Genomic DNA, 20754 nt, shown 5'->3' with positions numbered 1-20754 from the left:
AACTGCCCAAGAACTTACCCACACTTAGGGATACAGTTAACCATAAATATATAAAAATAAATATATATAGTGCCAAATATTTCTGACCTACTCCAGAAACCAAAATTCAGCACTTACCTGAAAACCCTGCCCGGCAGTAAGGCAGTCCACCCGGTTTGCAAGGCCCTCAAGTTTCCCTCACATTGGCCTGTGGAAATAACAAAAACTGCTGAGTCTCCTCTTCCCTCAGACTTTTGCAGGTAGGGCAGCAAAACATGTATGGGAGGCGCAGTGAGAATAAAGTCCCACAAGTTCCCATTGCCTTAAAGCCACCAAATGCTTCTCTTTTTTTTTTTTTTTTTTTACTGAAGAGACTGATCTGGTCCAGGCTACACCCTATAGTAAAATAGCACTTTGGCACCATTTAAAAATAATAAACACTTGATTGAAGAATCTATAACTAACACCTCACTTTGCCTCTTCCTATCACTAACACAGGCAAAGAGAATGACTGGGTTGGGAGGGAAGGGAGAAGCTATTTATGCAGCTCTGCTGTGGAGCTCTTTGCCTCCTCCTGCTAACCAGGAGGCAATATCCCACAAGGATGAAATCCGTGGACTCATCGTATGTTGTAAAAGAAATAGAAGCAGTTTTTGCTACTTAAACATGAGGCTCCAGCTCACTCATAGCCTTAAAGGGACATGAAACCCAAAAATCTTCTTTCATAATTCAGATAGAGAATACAATTTTAAACAACATTCAAATTTACTTCTATTATCTAATTTGCTTCATTCTTTAGATTATTATATTTAGATATCCTTAGTTGAAATAGAAACGCACATTGGTGAGACAATCACACAAGGCATCTATGTACAGTGACCAATCAGCAGCTACTGAGTCTATCAAGATATGCTTTTCAGCAAAGAATATCAAGAGAATGAAGCAAATTAGAAAGTTGTTTAAAAATGAATACTCTTTCTAAATCATGAAAGATTTTTTGGGGGTTTAATGTCCCTTTAAAGCAGGAAATTCTGCTTCTTAGATTTCGCTCTTTATCACATATTGCTTGGTACTTTGATTATGCTCCTCCATTATGTCTTTAAAAGTGAAGAGAGATTTCTTAACAACTACGTTTTTGGATTTCCTGCTAACCAATTATACCAATCATTACCGTATGATGCTACAGGATACTTACCAGTTACATATCAACATGATAAAACTAAACATTTTCTGAGCAGTATCGTTAGTGCATTTAGTATTTTCAGATGTTTGGGGTCAGCTAACTTCCTAATAAGAAAACTAAAATGGAGCATGAGCTTGAATCACTTGACTGATGGATTAATGATCTGAAACCTGGATTCTCTAAGTTCTGGCACCAGGAAGTTAAATGATTGTGTTACACATTGGTTTTGTGATTGAATTACCGGTCTGGGTTGGTAATAATTCATACTATGACTTTTAGCGGACATGGACAGGTTGAATAGCTGCCAGAAAACACAAACAAATTAAAACGTACAAGGATTTCACTCAAACGGGACAATGAACACACAAGACTTGCAGAAGCAAAATGTGTTTATTGGATGCTGGGTAGTGTCAGGTACCGAGCAAACCATTTGCAGTCATTAGAGTTTTCAGTCACACAATAGCACTTTGCCCACCCATCTCTAACTTTCAGTTTGGTTTCATTTTCATTAAAGAGATTGGATTCCTCATTTTAAATGAAAAATAAATGGAGAAACCCAGGCGCGCATTTCATTCAATTCCACAAGTTTTCATTGAACTTGCTAGTGCTTACGCTAACTAATGCATTTTGAGATATAAAAAAAACACGTACCTTTACGAGAAACACTGATGAAGTGAGGTCATTAAAGTACTGCAACCCTTAGCGAGCAGCGCATACAACAAGTTCACAGTAAACGTACACACAATTGCAGTAAACAGAAGTTTTTTTTGTTGTTGATGCTATTGCAGAGAATATTTGTCAGTGGTTGGTCCAGAAATGTATTTCAAGTCTTCAAAAAACCAAACTTAGAAGAATGGCCAAAAACAGGAATGACAGAGTGGACACCAGGAGTGTAAAATATTTGCTATTTACAAAGTAAAAGGGAAGACAGCGTTCAAGCATTATCCCAACATCTTATTGATCCCCAATGTGTTACAAATAAAACAGAACTGGGGATTCTGTATTCCTTTTGTTAAACTAAGTGCATCTATTCTCTAGTGCTCTATATACGCTAATGTTGTGCTCTGAGAGGGCAGCTAATATATATTATATATAATCCAGCCTTATTACTTGACTGTGTACCAAGGATACACGGTAAAGGAATTACTGTGGCACATAAGTAGGTTGATTCATTATAATTGCTCATAGTTATCGGTCTATTATGTCGGAGAATAAGGCGCATACATTACGATTTATAATAAAGGAACTGCAAAATATACAACATGCTGGCCATGTCACCCTTGTCACCAAGCAAATCCCTGAGATAAAGTACATTACGTGGAAGGATCTTTCTGTTTTAAACAGCATCATGTATTAACATAGCCAACTATCAGGTAATGTCATTATGTCAGGTAATGTTATTATGTACTAAGAGATTCTGGATATGTTGTATACAGTCATTAACCTGATCTTTGTTATATTAATGGATAGAAAATCTCACCCATCTTCACAATGTCATCCAAAAAATGGCTCATTTCTCTATTTCGTCTTTATGAATTCTTGTAAGTGAGCTACATTTCTTGTTCCCTGTTACCTCTCGGTCTTTTGGTTACAAATTAAAAAAAAAAACGGATTATAAAATAAAGTATAAAAAGACAGATGTGATAAAGACGTACATTGTTATTGCTATAAACTGGGTGATACAATCAGACTGAGGTTTTAAAGCTATAAACATTAACCCCTGGGAGCCTGCTGTGACCTGTCTGCATTATTTCAACCCAATTACTCATTAACATAGTGTATGCAGGTACCGTACATTTATTTTATGTATTTCCTCAGTTTAGTGAGAGGCACCTGTACTGATCTGGGGACAATAAAAGCCTCATTTTATCAGATTAAATTCTAACCATAATTTACTGTTCAACAGATTTTTCTAATCCATTTTTCCATGTTTTGCACTACATGGTCTGTAAGCTCTGAACATCCACTGTGGACAATTAAGCAATCTATACTTCCATTTGCCACCAACCTCAGGTAAATAAGCAATTTGACATTTTTATACTTTTTTACTTCTATATTCTGCAACTTCATGTCAATATAAGGCCAAACAGTTCAAAGAGTTCACACCCTCTAACTCAAACACAACACGAGTGTGTTTTTCCGGTCATGTATCAGCACCAAATGAAAACTCTATATGTTTAGGGGATTAAAAAACCCTGCGTTTAAGATACCCTGTATCATGTAATCTGTGAACATAAGGAGAACATCAAGATGGAAAACCAGAAAGTAATGTACAAAAAACAAACAAACACCATGAAAAATTATACAAAGATATACAGAAATGTACACAAATGTAACATGGTCTGAGGTCAGACGTAAACTAGTTCAATGGAGGACTCTATGTTTTTTCTACTGTATCTGTGTGCTGTGAGGGACAGTCATGTGCTTGTGTACGTTTCAAAAACTCTTTGATTTTGTCTTGTTCCCTCCTTTGATCTGTTAAGAGAGTCTGACTGACGTCTGGTAGTGACGGTGATCGCACACAATGTCTGTCCCCAGACTGTTTATACTTCGATGGTAAAGAAACACTAGAGACTCGAGAGCTGTCAGCATGCTTGAGAAGAGATGTGCAGTCTCGCTGCTGGGGCCCTGAACTCTCGATGAGAGATCCGTATGTCCTAACAGCATCATCAGCAGCAATTGAGCTGATAACTTCCTGTGCAGATTCAGACCTTGAGACCTGACATCTCTTTTGCTTTGAAGGCTTTTCCCTTTTACCAGATTGGTCGTCTGAATCTTTTAGTCCGGGGATACTAAGCTTAACTGGTCCCAAGACACTTCTGGCCACAGTGGCAAGGTGAGATACTATAGGGTTTTTATCGCTGGCCACAGTGGATAGATGAGATACTATAGGGGTTTTATCAATGGCCACAGTGGCAAGGTGAGATACTATAGGGGTTTTATCGCTGGCCACAGTGGAGGAGACCGTTTCCATAGGACTAGACAAGACTGTTTCACCGTCTGAAGGACCTTGGGTTTTTAAAGTGCTTTGATTTTCAGAAGGTCTCTGCAGTCCATGCTCATAGACATTGGAGATATATTGCACATTTGCATTGGATACAGGACCACTAGCTGACACTGTAGCCAAGCAGCTAACAGAGTCTGTTGATGAACCACCCTGTTGCTCACAAGGCAAGACCACAGAATGTGCTGACTGTACAGAGTCACCATCTAAATGATCTGCACGGCTACCTTGACTTGGCTGACATTTAGCCCCGTTTACAGTGATGTTGTGATCTTTTTGCAATACAGAGGTTTTCGGTGTGCACTTTTTCTCGCTTCCCCTGTGATCCTGGTTTGATAAGTGTAGAGGTTTTTCCTCCAGTGATAACGGATTCCTTGATACCTCATCAAAACTTGTTTTGTGCTTTACAGTTTTTATTTGAGCAGCTGCTTCCAAACAAGTTTCAAGAAGAGTCTTTGTTTTATCAGCTGTCAGAGCCCCTGTTTTATTAAGAAACCTCCTTGTGATGCTATTGTCAGCCTGCATATATGGTTCTTTTGTTTCATGCTTGCAGTGCAAATCACGGGGCAGGAACGTATCATCCTCTGTGCTGCTCTTGCTCATCATTTGGCAGGAATACTTATCATTCAGACCAGATCCAGAGTCCTGGTAAGTTCTAAACGATGCTCTTTCCAACCTTCTCCCATCCTGACTGTCCTCAGACCCTTCATCAGTTTCATCCTCAGATGAATCTACTTCCCTTATGGCATCCTGCTTTTGCAGAGATTCCCTTCTCTCCACTCTGTCTTGACGGATCGCACCAAGCTTCCTTGAAGATGGTTTCTGCAGAGTTCCCTTTTCTGCAAGACCCACCTTCCCTCCTGTGTTCTCGCTGGTGGACTCAGGCAGGCTCTGCAAACTCAGGTCTCTATGCATTATTTCCTTCTTGAACTCTGAGTGAGAGATGTCCAAGCTGTGCTTGCGTGAACAAGAAAGCTTTTTGTCAGATGACAAGGAGCCAGAGAGCTTCTCTGCAGACTGTACCCTTTTCAGAAGCGGTGACCTTGGAGGTTCTGCACTTTTTGGCCTTGATATTTGTCTAACCAGGGGTGGAGAAGAATGCAACTTGACTGGAAAGGACTGAAAAATATTGCAGTTCCCAAGGGTGTGACCAGGTAAAGGAGATGGGGAACGCTGAGGAGATGTGGACTGGGATGTAGGTGATGGCGTGTGTGCCAAAGGGGAGAGTGGTATATTCCCGGCAGACTTTCTCCGCGGAGACCGGTACTGTCTTTGGAGCTTTGGTGCCAACCCATGTAGGGAGCTCGGCCGGATGTGCCCAGAACTGGCTGGAGAGTTGGGAACACTGGAGCTGGGGGAGCTGCTTTGTGAAGAATTTCCACCAACTGAAAACAAAAACACATTTAATATTGTAATATCTGAAAAAAACAGCTGTAAACAATATTATATAATGAAGGATAATTTATTGTTAATGATGTATTTATGAAATCTTTTTATTAATTAAAAAGGGACAGTAAACACCTTGTAATTACATTTCTGTTGCTATAAAATAAAATATCCCCATGTTCAACGTTTCTAAAACAAATTAATATCCTTTTTACTGCACCCACCATTTATTTTAATTGTAGGAGCCAATCAGGGCTTTAGTCTGCAGACAAGGTTAGTCACTGTCAAAGTTAGTAAACAGTGCTTTGTTTTGCAGTTATTATATGATAACGCCAATTAGGAACATATGTGTAGCAGGGTTAGCTTTAATAAGTCAGCAGGTGAATTTCAAGATCTGAGAAATAGAAATAACTCAATTTTCAGAGCTAAATTTCATGAAAAGAGGCCAAAATAAGATACATTGCAACGTTGTTTTATTACACAACTAAACCATTTATATAATTTTATCATGGTGTTTACAGTCTCTGTAAGCTGATTCTTCAGATCAGTTTAACATTAAGTTTGATACAATAATTACGCATGACTAGCTCAAGAGCAAGATTACAAAGTATATGTCTCCTCTCTCTCAGCCCTTGTACAATACGGATGTGTATCCCATGTAATAGGGTCTCTGCATCACTGCATGGTTACAATTGTTATATCAGCAGCACTCCCCCTATACACCGGTCAAGGTAATGGTCCAAATTGCAACTGCTATATAGAAATGCTGCAATTCACTTTAACTAAACAAGCTTCCTGAGCGAAAACCTTGGGAAATGCTGCTGGTTCTATTATTTTACTTTTTTTCCTAACATTCTAAACAAATGTCAATAAATATGTAATCCTATCCCAGTTGCACCAGCTTCACTGTCCTGTTTTGCTGTGTGATTATTACCCGAGTCTGGAGTGGATCTGTAACTCTGTGTGGGAGATCGGGGGGACAAGACATGAGTTGGGGACCCTGGGACACTCTCGCTTGATGACAGGGAACGGTTCAGAGAGGACAGACTGCGGCTGGTGTGGAGCAGAGACGCCTGCTTTGTGATCTTTCGGAATAACGAGCACTTTTTCTTACTAGATAAAATAAATAAGTAAATAAATTATTAAAATAAATATTTGTGTTTGGAAATTCCCTGAGATGCACCAGTTATGGAATTAGTATCTATATAATGCTGGTAAGGGGCTGTACTATCTATATGCAGCACATCTGAAAAAAATACACAATGTATGATATACGATTACTGGTTCTGCAGAGAAAACAAAGCTTCCCAGCTGCTAATAACGTGCTAAATTAAACACCCATCACTGCCGTCCCCCCTTCGACAATATGACACAAGCTACCCCGGGTGCCAATTATATGCCCCCCAGCAATAAAGCAAATCTTAGACTTGCCTTTCCTGCCCCTCTTTTGTTTTTGATTTCTTGTTCCTTCGCGCCATCTTTGACTTGTAGCTGAGTTTTCGTGCTGGTCCAACTTTGATTGAAGTATTTTCAAAAGGTGTTGTAGAGATGGAGACCTTACCCCCGCTCTGTGTGACATAAATATTATTACTTGTTAGTGTTTCATGCCAGGTGTTGCACAGGCACTGGAGGTTATTAGAGCACTACAGGGTTTACAGTCTCGGCTGTACCTTTAGGATCAGCTCCACCACCTCTGTGTGCACTAATCCGTGCACTGACTCCCCGTTGACATGTGTGATTAAGTCACCTTCCTTCAGACCAGCTTCCTGAGCAGGGCCATCCTCTTCCACATGCTGAGAATAAAACAAGCAGTTACTATACGGGTATGTTTACAATTACCAAGTGACATATTTAGCACAAAACAGATATCAGACACAGTTTTCTATAAATCAATGAGGACAAAACAGGTTAATCATTTCACTAGTATAAAGCCAGAGCGATGTCCGAGTGTCACAGTTCTATGGTTCGTCACAATTTATAAGGTACTTTGTTAAATGACATGCCAGTAAGCAGGGGCGTATTTAGGGATTGTGTTGCTCTAGGCACTACAAATTCTGCTCCTCCCCCTTTCCCACCAGATGTGCTGTGAACAATTGTGCAGGACCTGGAGATACCCAAACTGAATGAGGTATTATGTCCCAATTACTGAATCAGACTTAATACACATAACCAGAGCACTAGGGAGATACATACAAAAATTCTGGAAAGATACAATAAAGCTGTTGGAGAACTTGTGCTCTGTGCTATAGAAGTTATGGATATTACTCACTGATACTGTGTATTGTGCTAAAACATACAGTTTGCCGTTGCCATACAGCTATGTACAGGATACAGTTAGTATTTGTAATACACAGAGGGTGCAGTAACTCAGTAATGATACTAAACAATACAAACCCACTGCAGACACTTCCCACTAATACTCACACATACAACACTTAGTGCATTCAGAGGCAATTCGTATATGTAGGGCTATTAATAATAAAAATAATAATAAACAGATTTCATTAGCCATAGGAGTACAGACAGTGACATGCAGCCTAAAAACAGCTTTGTTTCTAGCAGATCAGCCATGTGCCGGGCTGTTTTATGCCACAGTGAGACCTGATGCCTTTCCAAGAGCACTACTCACTTAACAGGGGCAGAGGAGGTGTGGTATTAACCTGTTCCTGCGTATCCCTAGTTTAATAGGATGTGTGCATTCAGCAGTTTTGTTCACTGCCAAATGCAGAAGTAGGAGGTTTTTTTCACAATTCGGCTATTTTTCGGAGCTGAATATCTGTGCAAAACCTGATTTTAGTGCGTTTCCCTTGCACAAGAAGATATTCGGCTCCAAAAAGAGCTGAAAATCAAAAATAGCCTCCTCTGAATGCACACATCTGTTTAACTTCAACTGACCATGCAGCAAAATCATTACCCCTTCATAAACTCCTAGGTATAGGCCAAAATACACCCTACTGCCACAACACTGTACATATATAGATGATATCATCTCAAATCATTCAGCTCGGACTGCTCCCTGGGGCAAACACCATTGTAGTTTGTATTTAGTAACAGACACAAAAATTTGTTGAACCCTCATAGAATTGCAGTAGCTGGTTACAAGAGCACAGATAGTGTTTGCAAGAATCTCCCTCGATCACTGACTTTTTTTTAGATTTTACTGACTTGTAACAAAGACACTATGAGGCTTGACAACAACTGGCACTCTTGCGCTATCGCTCACATCTGTAGACTTATAACACTCTAATGATTACAGTAAAACAGCTGGGCTTTCCAGCAACAACTAAGCAACCAGCGAGTGCCCAAATATTTATCGGCAGACTGAACTAAAGCAGATTCATGTGTGAACTGCTGAAATAAAAGCCTCTATCAAGGTACATACATACCCACACTATGTGATGAACAGTATAGACATCGCTTTCTCCCATGTAGACGCGGATGGCCCTCAGGGTGAATCCGTACTTTTTGCCAATGCGATATATAGTGATTGCCGGCTTGAGGTGGGAGACAGCCGGGGAGAAATCTCTGTTTGGTGAGGAATCTCGGGATGATGGGTTTGAGGAGAGAGAACGCGGGGACATGGGACTGGCGAGGGGTGAGCAAGTGTGGTGATCTGTAGTAAGAAAACAACAACACTCAGTATTGGTGACTATGTCTGTTGTGTGAGGACAAGTGTACAGAATATGGTCAGACAATATAAGTACATTTTATTGTATAAACCAACATTAGGGCAGACGAATCAGCACACACAAAGTAGCAGGATCAAACTCGACATCAGCCATGGTTATGATTAATAAAACTGAAGAACAATAAGCACAGAAATGTTTTGGTACAAAACCAATAGTCTAACACTCATCGCACAGCCTGTCTGCCTGCTGCATAGAATAGCTCACCAGAGGGAATCATGAGCGACAGTGCAGTTGCAGAGGCTGACTTGATGACTTTGTTAACGGGGCGGGAGGAACGTTTCTCCACGGAATCCCCAGAGAGGAGCCGGTGGCGAGCTCGTCTCACAGCCAAGTCACTTGTGGCTTTAGGAGTGGTGAAATCAGATCCTTCTGTGCCAGTGAAATGGGAGCTGTGGTCTGAGAAGTCAGCAGTGCTGCCAGCTGGGATCAGAGAAGAGATGAAATTATTGGCATATGGAGCTGGTGGTGATCATGCACACTAGACTGAGTTGCTAATATAATCTATAAAAGCATGGAAGGTAAGGCAAGAGCAGCAAAACACCATTATACTAAGTGCTCTGTGTGATCAGTTTCACCAAACTTACAGGTCTAAGTGTAGCAAGAAAGCTACAGTAAATGTCCATACGGCTGTACCTGTTAATGTGGCGGAGCTGCTGTTGCTGATGGTCGAGCATGGGGTGGATGGAGCGATTTCTTCATCAAGCTTGAGCTCACGCTCCACGGGCTGTTCTGGTGCAGACAAGGGAACTCTGTTTCGGGGGGGTTGGGTTGGGGTGGAAACTCCATGTTGTGGAGGAAGATGTGGGGCCTTTGGAGATTGTAATTCGTCTTCCATGGAGATTGCAAAACGTGGCATATCCACCAGAGCTGAACATCGTCTCCGAACTGTCAGAGGAGGGCTGGAGTCGCTTTCTGTGTGTGAGGACTCGGAGGCTGATAGGCGCTTACGGAGACTAAAGGGGAAAGAAAAAAATTCTATGTGGTCAATATATGAATGAGACATAATAGAATAACTCTGCAATAATGTCCATCAAGCACACAAGGGTTCTGCTTGCTTTCTTTGTGCAAGACATTCGGTTTGTAACAGCAGCACAGCATTATGGGATACTTTTTATATTGCGAGGAAATTAGGAAAATTACTATTTCACAATGGTCTTAGACAAAGACTGGTGTTAACACACTAATTACTTTTTAATTAATCCACAGATAGCTCTAGGGAAGACCACATGAGAGAACTGGCCAGTGCAAACAATCTTTAGTTTTGTCCCCAAGAGTTATAGAAGCTGTCTCATTTTATTCTGAAACACAGCTAACCTACGCAGTGAGTCTGTTGCTGGTCCCTGCTGCTACAAACTAGGGAAATGTAACTTTATTATCAGGAAACTTTCTCTTTGCAGCAAAATGAGTCATTCATTAGTAGTGGGATCACTTACATTTCAGGAGAGCCTATAATCCAGCTTCGATCTCTACTCTTCAGCCCACCCAGACAGTCCAGCTTGTCCTCTTTTTCCTCACTTAAACTTCGTTTTGTGGGGGGTGGAGTTTTCTCTTCATGAACAGAAAGTCGTTCCATGCTGCTATAAACCTGAGAACACAAACAGAGATGAGGCCTGGTAGAGCTGAATACAGTGCAAACTGCACCTTGCTGTACTGGATCCAGCTAATGACCCCATGCACTGTGCTAGATCTGGCTGCTGGCCCCCAGTGTACTGTACTAGATCTGGCTGACACCCGTGTACTGTACTAGATCTGGCTGACACCCGTGTACTGTACTAGATCCAGCTAATGACCCCGTGTATGGTACTAGATCCGGCTAATGCCCCCCGGTGTACGGTACCAGATCCTGCTAATGCCCACCGTGTAGGTACTAAATCCGGCTAATGCCCCCCGTGTAGGTACTCGATCCGGCTAATGCCCCCCCCCCCCCAATTACGGTACTAGATCAGGCTAATGGCACCCCCCCCCCCCCTGTGTACGGTACTAGATCCGGCTAATGACACACACGTACTATACTAGATCAGGCTAATGACAGACGTGTACAGTACTAGATCAGGCTAATGACAGACGTGTACGGTACTAGATCAGGCAAATAAGAGACGTGTATGGTACTAGATCCGGCTAATCACACATGTGTACGGTACTAGATCCGGCTAATGACACACGTGTACGGTACTAGATCCGGCTAATGACACACGTGTACGGTACTAGATCCGGCTAATGACACACGTGTACGGTACTAGATCCGGCTAATGACACACGTGTACGGTACTAGATCCGGCTAATGACACACGTGTACGGTACTAGATCCGGCTAATGACACACGTGTACTGTACTAGATCCAGCTAATGACACCTGTGTTGACTTACTGCTGGGTTCTGTTATCTACAATAGCCATACACCTGCAGTTACAGCAAACTTTACCAAAACACGTTTAAAAGGGTAAAACTGAGAAAAAGCAATCACCTTGCTAAATCGGGGTGAGCATGATGAGAACTGCCTGATTTCTACAGGATCCTCATCGTTTGTGTCCTCCTCCTCTTCTGAGTCCATGTGCTGATACCGTTCTGAGCGAGCTGTGTGAACAACAACATATGTATGAACCGTTCTGAGCACAAAACATACAGGCAATGTCTGAAAATAATGATATGTGCTACAGGCAGATCAGTGTAAAGCTCATGCCTTCCATATACATAAGGAAATAAAGATTTGGTTTATTACTTGCAGCTGTTACCTTTAACCTATTGTCTGCCAATCTGCAAAATATCTCTACGCACCAATGTGCAGCCATATAAACAGAATACATAAGCAGAACATGTGTGTCAGGTTAAACATGTAGCTATAAGCAACAAACACTTCTTACACACCAAAGCATTTCATTTTGCACTTTAATGTCCCTTTAACTGCTGTCTCGTTTACTTTGGATATATGACTTATGTTGCTCACACGAGCCCCTGTTTGTGGCAGGTCAGCCTTGCAAGGGCTTTAAACCTTCAGCAGAAGACCTCTGGGTATCATTACGGCCAGTATAATATATATGTACTGTACTGATAGTAAATAAAATGACCTTACTGTCAAAGTAACTGGTGTCATCCTCAGATTCCAGCTGTGGAATAAATTCTGCTTTCTGGCGAAGTAATCCGTTCCAGTCCAAATCCTTAAAAAACTGATGCTGCTTGACCTCATACGTACCCCCTAGAAAGCACAAAATATCATTTCTGCAGGGAACGAACTAAGAAGCACACATGCATATGTCTAAAGTGCTAGAGAATGGCTGGTACCTGTCCCCAGTCGCTCCATGGCATTCTGATGGAGAAGCATTGAGATGAGATCTTGAGCGTCAGTAGGTAAAGCATCTTCCCCATCTGGCCATGCTATTTCATCTGTAAAAATCACACGCAACAGAATGAGATCAACATATTTATTTTGCTGCATCTCATTTCTCTCATCATCCCAAGCAAATTCATTGCAAGAAGATTTATATTTTGCAGCCTTGTTAAATGTTGTGTGTAAACAGCACAGATGTTGAAAACATTTCTGCACCTGGCATTTTCCTACAAAATGCACCCATGGGCACAAGCAACAGAGCAAAAAGGAGACGTACTGGCATGCAGGCAGAGCAATGATGCTTCAGACATACGTATGTCACAAGCGTGACAGTCTTAATTGCAAATTAATATGGGAACAAAAAGCAATTAAACATTTATCAAACAAGCAGAGTTATTGACTGATTCACAAATCGATAGATTTTAATGTGTTAAAAAACAAACAAAAAAACATTCTTTTTCCAAAGTCACAACCCTGGGATTAAAAACAATGACAGTTCTTAAAGAAACAAGTGGTGTACACAGGGTTATGCACTGGTTACTACACAGAGTTTCACAGTCTGAAATGCCAGATCTAAAGGCCTGGCCTTCTTGGATAAACTCTAGATATAGTATTTAATTATAAAAAATATAAAAAAATAAATAGGAACACTAAGTTTATGTGAAACACAGATATCTGTTTAGCAGTGCATAATGCCAGGTTTTCACTGCCCAGGGCTGCCACACAAACCCTCCTTTAGCAAAGCCACAGCCTTGCCAACATGGTGCCAGTCACAGTCTTGGATATTGTTCGCACAGAGTAGACTTGAACTTTAAATACGACGTAAAACAAAGCTAAACCAATAAGGCATGAGTAAGGTCAGGGTTGAGATTATTAATCCCATCTATAAGTCAATATAACAATACTTACCGCTAATCACCTGCCCAAATAGTTCTTCTGGGGTGTCCCCAAAGAAAGGCACACAGCCAACCAGAAATTCATAGAGGATGATACCCATCGCCCACCAGTCCACTGGTTTCCCATAACCCTGCCTCAGAATCACCTCGGGCGCAATATACTCGGGTGTCCCACAAACCTAAGATTGCGGAGGAGAAGAATTTAATTAGTTTCTGGGTGCTTTAGTCAGTTCAGTAGCTACAGCTGTTGCGTTATGTTACGGCTCAGTGGTAACGTCACACACTAAATATCTGACTACTCCACTTCAGGATCTCAGTTGTTACAGCACAAAACATATTGGTGAGAACTGTACAAGTGCTGGATAGTTATTAAAAAAAACATAGGTTCATAAGATCGTTGTGCTGCTTAATGTGTCACAATGAGTCAGCAAGCAAGCTTGTCAGCTGTAAGACATGCATTTGATTACCTGTTTATCCAAGAACTCTCGGGTGTCTTTCTCAATGTGTCCTTCATACAGGTTTGTGGTCAGACTCATAAGACCAATTTTAGAGAGACCGAAATCTGTCAGCTTGATGTGACCCATTGATGTGATCAGGAGGCTGCAGAGAAAACATCTACATAAACAACAAACGCAATGACGTCCCCCTGGTATCAGCAATATGAGGGCAGGTGCTGGAGTCATAATAAACCCTAATTGTAGAGTGACTAACACTAAACCACCCTACACGTTTTGCTCTGCGTCAGAGTGATGAGCTAGCAGAAAAAAAAGTAATTTATGCTTCGCCACAGCGCAAATTACTGGTAACGTGAGCCACATGTAATGAGACCAAACGCTTATAACACTCAAGAGGCTTTTTAAGGCACTTAATTACTGATATATACTGTGCTGTGCATATAACATAATTTATGTAAGAACTTACCTGATAAATTCATTTCTTTCATATTAGCAAGAGTCCATGAGCTAGTGACGTATGGGATATACATTCCTACCAGGAGGGGCAAAGTTTCACAAACCTCAAAATGCCTATAAATACACCCCTCACCACACCCATAATTCAGTTTAACGAATAGCCAAGAAGTGGGGTGATAAAAAAGTGCGAAAGCATATAAAATAAGGAATTGGAATAATTGTGCTTTATACAAAAAACATAACCACCACAAAAAAAGGGCGGGCCTCATGGACTCTTGCTAATATGAAAGAAATGAATTTATCAGGTAAGTTCTTACATAAATTATGTTTTCTTTCATGTAATTAGCAAGAGTCCATGAGCTAGTGACGTATGGGATAATGATTACCCAAGATGTGGATCTTTCCACACAAGAGTCACTAGAGAGGGAGGGATAAAATAAAGACAGCCAATTCCTGCTGAAAATAATCCACACCCAAAATAAAGTTTAATGAAAAACATAAGCAGAAGATTCAAACTGAAACCGCTGCCTGAAGTACTTTTCTACCAAAAACTGCTTCAGAAGAAGAAAATACATCAAAATGGTAGAATTTAGTAAAAGTATGCAAAGAGGACCAAGTTGCTGCTTTGCAAATCTGATCAATCGAAGCTTCATTCCTAAACGCCCAGAAAGTAGAAACTGACCTAGTAGAATGAGCTGTAATCCTCTGAGGCGGAGTTTTACCCGACTCAACATAGGCAAGATGAATTAAAGATTTCAACCAAGATGCCAAAGAAATGGCAGAAGCTTTCTGGCCTTTTCTAGAACCGGAAAAGATAACAAATAGACTAGAAGTCTTTCGGAAAGACTTAGTAGCTTCAACATAATATTTCAAAGCTCTAACAACATCCAAAGAATGCAACGATTTCTCCTTAGAATTCTTAGGATTAGGACATAATGAAGGAACCACAATTTCTCTACTAATGTTGTTGGAATTCACAACTTTAGGTAAAAATTCAAAAGAAGTTCTCAACACCGCCTTATCCTGATGAAAAATCAGAAAAGGAGACTCACAAGAAAGAGCAGATAATTCAGAAACTCTTCTGGCAGAAGAGATTGCCAAAAGGAACAAAACTTTCCAAGAAAGTAATTTAATGTCCAATGAATGCATAGGTTCAAACGGAGGAGCTTGAAGAGCCCCCAGAACCAAATTCAAACTCCAAGGAGGAGAAATTGACTTAATGACAGGTTTTATACGAACCAAAGCTTGTACAAAACAATGAATATCAGGAAGAATAGCAATCTTTCTGTGAAAAAGAACAGAAAGAGCAGAGATTTGACCTTTCAAGGAACTTGCGGACAAACCCTTATCTAAACCATCCTGAAGAAACTGTAAAATTCTCGGTATTCTAAAAGAATGCCAAGAAAAATGATGAGAAAGACACCAAGAAATATAAGTCTTCCAGACTCTATAATATATCTCTCTAGATACAGATTTACGCGCCTGTAACATAGTATTAATCACAGAGTCAGAGAAACCTCTTTGACCAAGAATCAAGCGTTCAATCGCCATACCTTTAAATTTAAGGATTTCAGATCCTGATGGAAAAAAAGGACCTTGCAACAGAAGGTCTGGTCTTAACGGAAGAGTCCATGGTTGGCAAGAGGCCATCCGGACAAGATCCGCATACCAAAACCTGTGAGGCCATGCCGGAGCTACCAGCAGAACAAACGAGCATTCCTTCAGAATCTTGGAGATTACTTTTGGAAGAAGAACTAGAGGCGGAAAGATATAGGCAGGATGATACTTCCAAGGAAGTGATAATGCAACCACTGCCTCCGCCTGAGGATCCCGGGATCTGGACAGATACCTGGGAAGTTTCTTGTTTAGATGAGACGCCATCAGATCTATTTCTGGAAGTTCCCACATTTGAACAATCTGAAGAAATACCTCTGGGTGAAGAGACCATTCGCCCGGATGCAACGTTTGGCGACTGAGATAATCCGCTTCCCAATTGTCTATACCTGGGATATGAACCGCAGAGATTAGACAGGAGCTGGATTCCGCCCAAACCAAAATTCGAGATACTTCTTTCATAGCCAGAGGACTGTGAGTCCCTCCTTGATGATTGATGTATGCCACAGTTGTGACATTGTCTGTCTGAAAACAAATGAACGATTCTCTCTTCAGAAGAGGCCAAAACTGAAGAGCTCTGAAAATTGCACGGAGTTCCAAAATATTGATCGGTAATCTCACCTCCTGAGATTCCCAAACTCCTTGTGCCGTCAGAGATCCCCACACAGCTCCCCAACCTGTGAGACTTGCATCTGTTGAAATTACAGTCCAGGTCGGAAGCACAAAAGAAGCCCCCTGAATTAAACGATGGTGATCTGTCCACCACGTTAGAGAGTGTCGTACAATCGTTTTTAAAGATATTAATTGAGATATCTTTGTGTAATCCTTGCACCATTGATTCAGCATACAGAGCTGAAGAGGTCGCATGTGAAAACGAGCAAAGGGGATCGCGTCCGATGCAGTAGTCATAAGACCTAGAATTTCCATGCATAAGGCTACCAAAGGGAATGATTGTGACTGAAGGTTTCGACAAGCTGAAATCAATTTTAGACGTCTCTTGTCTGTTAAAGACAGAGTCATGGACACTGAATCTATCTGGAAACCCAGAAAGGTTACCCTTGTCTGAGGAATCAATGAACTTTTTGGTAAATTGATCCTCCAACCATGATCTTGAAGAAACAACACAAGTCGATTCGTATGAGATTCTGCTAAATGTAAAGACTGAGCAAGTACCAAGATATCGTCCAAATAAGGAAATACCACAATACCCTGTTCTCTGATTACAGACAGAAGGGCACCGAGAACCTTTGTAAAAATTCTTGGAGCTGTAGCTAGGCCAAACGGCAGAGCCACAAACTGGTAATGCTTGTCCAGAAAAGAGAATCTCAATATTTTTAGATCCAGAACTGGTCTGAAGGAATTATCCTTCTTTGGTACAATGAAGAGATTTGAATAAAACCCCATCCCCTGTTCCGGAACTGGAACTGGCATAATTACTCCAGCCAACTCTAGATCTGAAACACAATTCAGAAATGCTTGAGCTTTCACTGGATTTACTGGGACACGGGAAAGAAAAAATCTCTTTGCAGGAGGTCTCATCTTGAAACCAATTCTGTACCCTTCTGAAACAATGTTCTGAATCCAAAGATTGTGAACAGAATTGATCCAAATTTCTTTGAAAAAACGTAACCTGCCCAGCTGAGCTGGAATGAGGGCCGCACCTTCATGTGGATTTAGAAGCAGGCTTTGCCTTTCTAGCAGGCTTGGATTTATTCCAGACTGGAGATGGTTTCCAAACTGAAACTGCTCCTGAGGATGAAGGATCAGGCTTTTGTTCTTTGTTGAAACGAAAGGAACGAAAAAGATTATTAGCCCTGTTTTTACCCTTAGATTTTTTATCCTGTGGTAAAAAAGTTCCTTTCCCACCAGTAACAGTTGAGATAATAGAATCAAACTGAGAACCAAATAATTTGTTACCCTGGAAAGAAATGGAAAGTAGAGTTGATTTAGAAGCCATATCAGCATTCCAAGTCTTAAGCCATAAAGCTCTTCTAGCTAAAATAGCTAGAGACATAAACCTGACATCAACTCTGATAATATCAAAAATGGCATCACAGATAAAATTATTAGCATGCTGAAGAAGAATAATAATATCATGAGAATCATGATCTGTTACTTGTTGCGCTAAAGTTTCCAACCAAAAAGTTGAAGCTGCAGCAACATCAGCCAATGATATAGCAGGTCTAAGAAGATTACCTGAACACAGATAAGCCTTTCTTAGAAAGGATTCAATTTTCCTATCTAAAGGATCCTTAAACGAAGTACCATCTGACGTAGGAATAGTAGTACATTTAGCAAGGGTAGAAATAGCCCCATCAACTCTAGGGATTTTGTCCCAAAATTCTAATCTGTCAGACGGCACAGGATATAATTGCTTAAAATGTTTAGAAGGAGTAAATGAATTACCCAATTTATCCCATTCTTTGGAAATTACTTCAGAAATAGCATTAGGAACAGGAAAAACTTCTGGAATAACCACAGGAGATTTAAATACCTTATCTAAACGTTTAGAATTAGTATCAAGAGGACCAGAATCCTCTATTTCTAAAGCAATTAGTACTTCTTTAAGTAAAGAACGAATAAATTCCATTTTAAATAAATATGAAGATTTATCAGCATCAATCTCTGAAACAGAATCCTCTGAACCAGAAGAGACATCAGAATCAGAATGATGGTGTTCATTTAAAATTTCATCTGTAGAAAGAGAAGTTTTAAAAGATTTTTTATGTTTACTAGAAGGAGGAATAACAGACATAGCCTTCTTGATGGATTCAGAAACAAAATCTCTTATGTTATCAGGAACATTCTGCACCTTAGATGTTGAAGGAACTGCAACAGGCAATGGTACATTACTAAAGGAAATATTATCTGCATTAACAAGTTTGTCATGACAATTAATACAAACAACAGCCGGAGGAATAGCTACCAAAAGTTTACAGCAGATACACTTAGCTTTGGTAGTTCCAGCACTAGACAGCGATTTTCCTGAAGTATCTTCTGACTCAGATGCAACGTGAGACATCTTGCAATATGTAAGAGAAAAAACAACATATAAAGCAAAATTAATCAAATTCCTTAAATGACAGTTTCAGGAATGGGAAAAAATGCCAAAGAACAAGCTTCTAGCAACCAGAAGCAATGAAAAATGAGACTTAAATAATGTGGAGACAAAAGCGACGCCCATATTTTTTAGCGCCAAATAAGACGCCCACATTATTTGGCGCCTAAATGCTTTTGGCGCCAAAAATGACGCCACATCCGGAACGCCGACATTTTTGGCGCAAAAGAACGTCAAAAAATGACGCAACTTCCGGCGACACGTATGACGCCGGAAACGGAAAAGATTTTTTGCGCCAAAAAAGTCTGCGCCAAGAATGACGCAATAAAATGAAGCATTTTCAGCCCCCGCGAGCCTAACAGCCCACAGGGAAAAAAAGAGTCAAATTTTTAAGGTAAGAAAAAATGAATTGAATCAAATGCATTATCCCAAATATGAAACTGACTGTCTGAAAATAAGGAATGTTGAACATTCTGAGTCAAGGCAAATAAATGTTTGAATACATATATTTAGAACTTTAAAAATAAAGTGCCCAACCATAGCTTTAGAGTGTCATAGAAAATAAGATTTACTTACCCCAGGACACTCATCTACATGTTTGTAGAAAGCCAAACCAGTACTGAAACGAGAATCAGCAGAGGTAATGGTATATAAATAAGAGTATATCGTCGATCTGAAAAGGGAGGTAAGAGATGAATCTCTACGACCGATAACAGAGAACCTATGAAATAGACCCCGTAGAAGGAGATCACTGCATTCAAATAGGCAATACTCTCCTCACATCCCTCTGACATTCACTGCACGATGAGAGGAAAACCGGGCTCCAACTTGCTGCGGAGCGCATATCAACGTAGAATCTAGCACAAACTTACTTCACCACCTCCATAGGAGGCAAAGTTTGTAAAACTGAATTGTGGGTGTGGTGAGGGGTGTATTTATAGGCATTTTGAGGTTTGGGAAACTTTGCCCCTCCTGGTAGGAATGTATATCCCATACGTCACTAGCTCATGGACTCTTGCTAATTACATGAAAGAAATAAACATTTATTGTATGCCCAGACTTTTTGTAATGCAGCACTTAATTACTGATATACACTGTGCATATATAAACATTTATTTAGTGCAGACCTTTTGTAATGAGGCACAATTACTGATATATACTTAGCATTTATAAACATTTATTGTGTGCACAGGCATTTTGTAATGTGGCACTTAATTACTGATATATACTGTGGATATATAAAAACAAAAACAAATTATGCTTACCTGATCATTTCATTTTCTTCTGAAGGGAAGAGTCCACAGCTGCATTCATTACTTTTGGGAAATACAGAACCAGGCCACCAGGAGGAGGCAAAGACACTGCAGCCAAAGGCTTAAATACCTCCCCCCACTTCCCTCATCCCCCAGGGAACAAGGAACAGTACAAAAAAGAATTAGCCGCCTCAGAGAAAAAGCACGGGCGGGAGCTGTGGACTCTTCCCTTCAGAAGAAAATGAAATTATCAGACAAGCATAATTTATGTTTTTCTTCTTAAAAGGGAAGAGTCCACAGCTGCATTCATTACTTTTGGGAAAACAATACCCAAGCTAGCAGACACTGAATGCAAACGGGTGGGTACAAAAGACCGCCCCTTCGATAGGCACCACAGCCTGAATTACTCAATGCCCTAAAATGTAAGAACAAACCGCCGAACTAAAGACCACTCAGT

General features: G+C 40.5%; 1 protein-coding gene across 7 annotated transcripts in view; it reads right to left on the bottom strand.

Annotated features, from left to right (window-relative positions):
* Positions 1–1533: 1533 nt before the first annotated feature.
* Positions 1534–20754, bottom strand: part of LOC128640941 (microtubule-associated serine/threonine-protein kinase 2) — a 538333-nt gene continuing 519112 nt past the window's right edge. For all 7 annotated transcript variants that reach the window (XM_053693406.1, XM_053693407.1, XM_053693409.1 and 4 more), the window contains 13 exons: positions 13929–14061; positions 13475–13640; positions 12520–12621; positions 12311–12433; positions 11705–11814; positions 10675–10826; positions 9875–10194; positions 9446–9661; positions 8939–9165; positions 7223–7345; positions 6980–7120; positions 6487–6661; positions 1534–5551 (listed from right to left, as the gene is read on the bottom strand). In XM_053693406.1, coding sequence (XP_053549381.1) covers positions 3540–5551; positions 6487–6661; positions 6980–7120; positions 7223–7345; positions 8939–9165; positions 9446–9661; positions 9875–10194; positions 10675–10826; positions 11705–11814; positions 12311–12433; positions 12520–12621; positions 13475–13640; positions 13929–14061 — 4000 coding nt within the window. In that variant the 3' untranslated portion in view covers positions 1534–3539. The remainder of the gene's footprint in view (positions 5552–6486; positions 6662–6979; positions 7121–7222; positions 7346–8938; positions 9166–9445; positions 9662–9874; positions 10195–10674; positions 10827–11704; positions 11815–12310; positions 12434–12519; positions 12622–13474; positions 13641–13928; positions 14062–20754) is intronic.

This window comes from Bombina bombina, chromosome 10 (genome assembly GCF_027579735.1).
Source record: "Bombina bombina isolate aBomBom1 chromosome 10, aBomBom1.pri, whole genome shotgun sequence".
In the NCBI taxonomy this organism is placed as follows: domain Eukaryota; kingdom Metazoa; phylum Chordata; class Amphibia; order Anura; family Bombinatoridae; genus Bombina; species Bombina bombina.
This window is presented reverse-complemented; position numbering and strand designations above follow the sequence as displayed.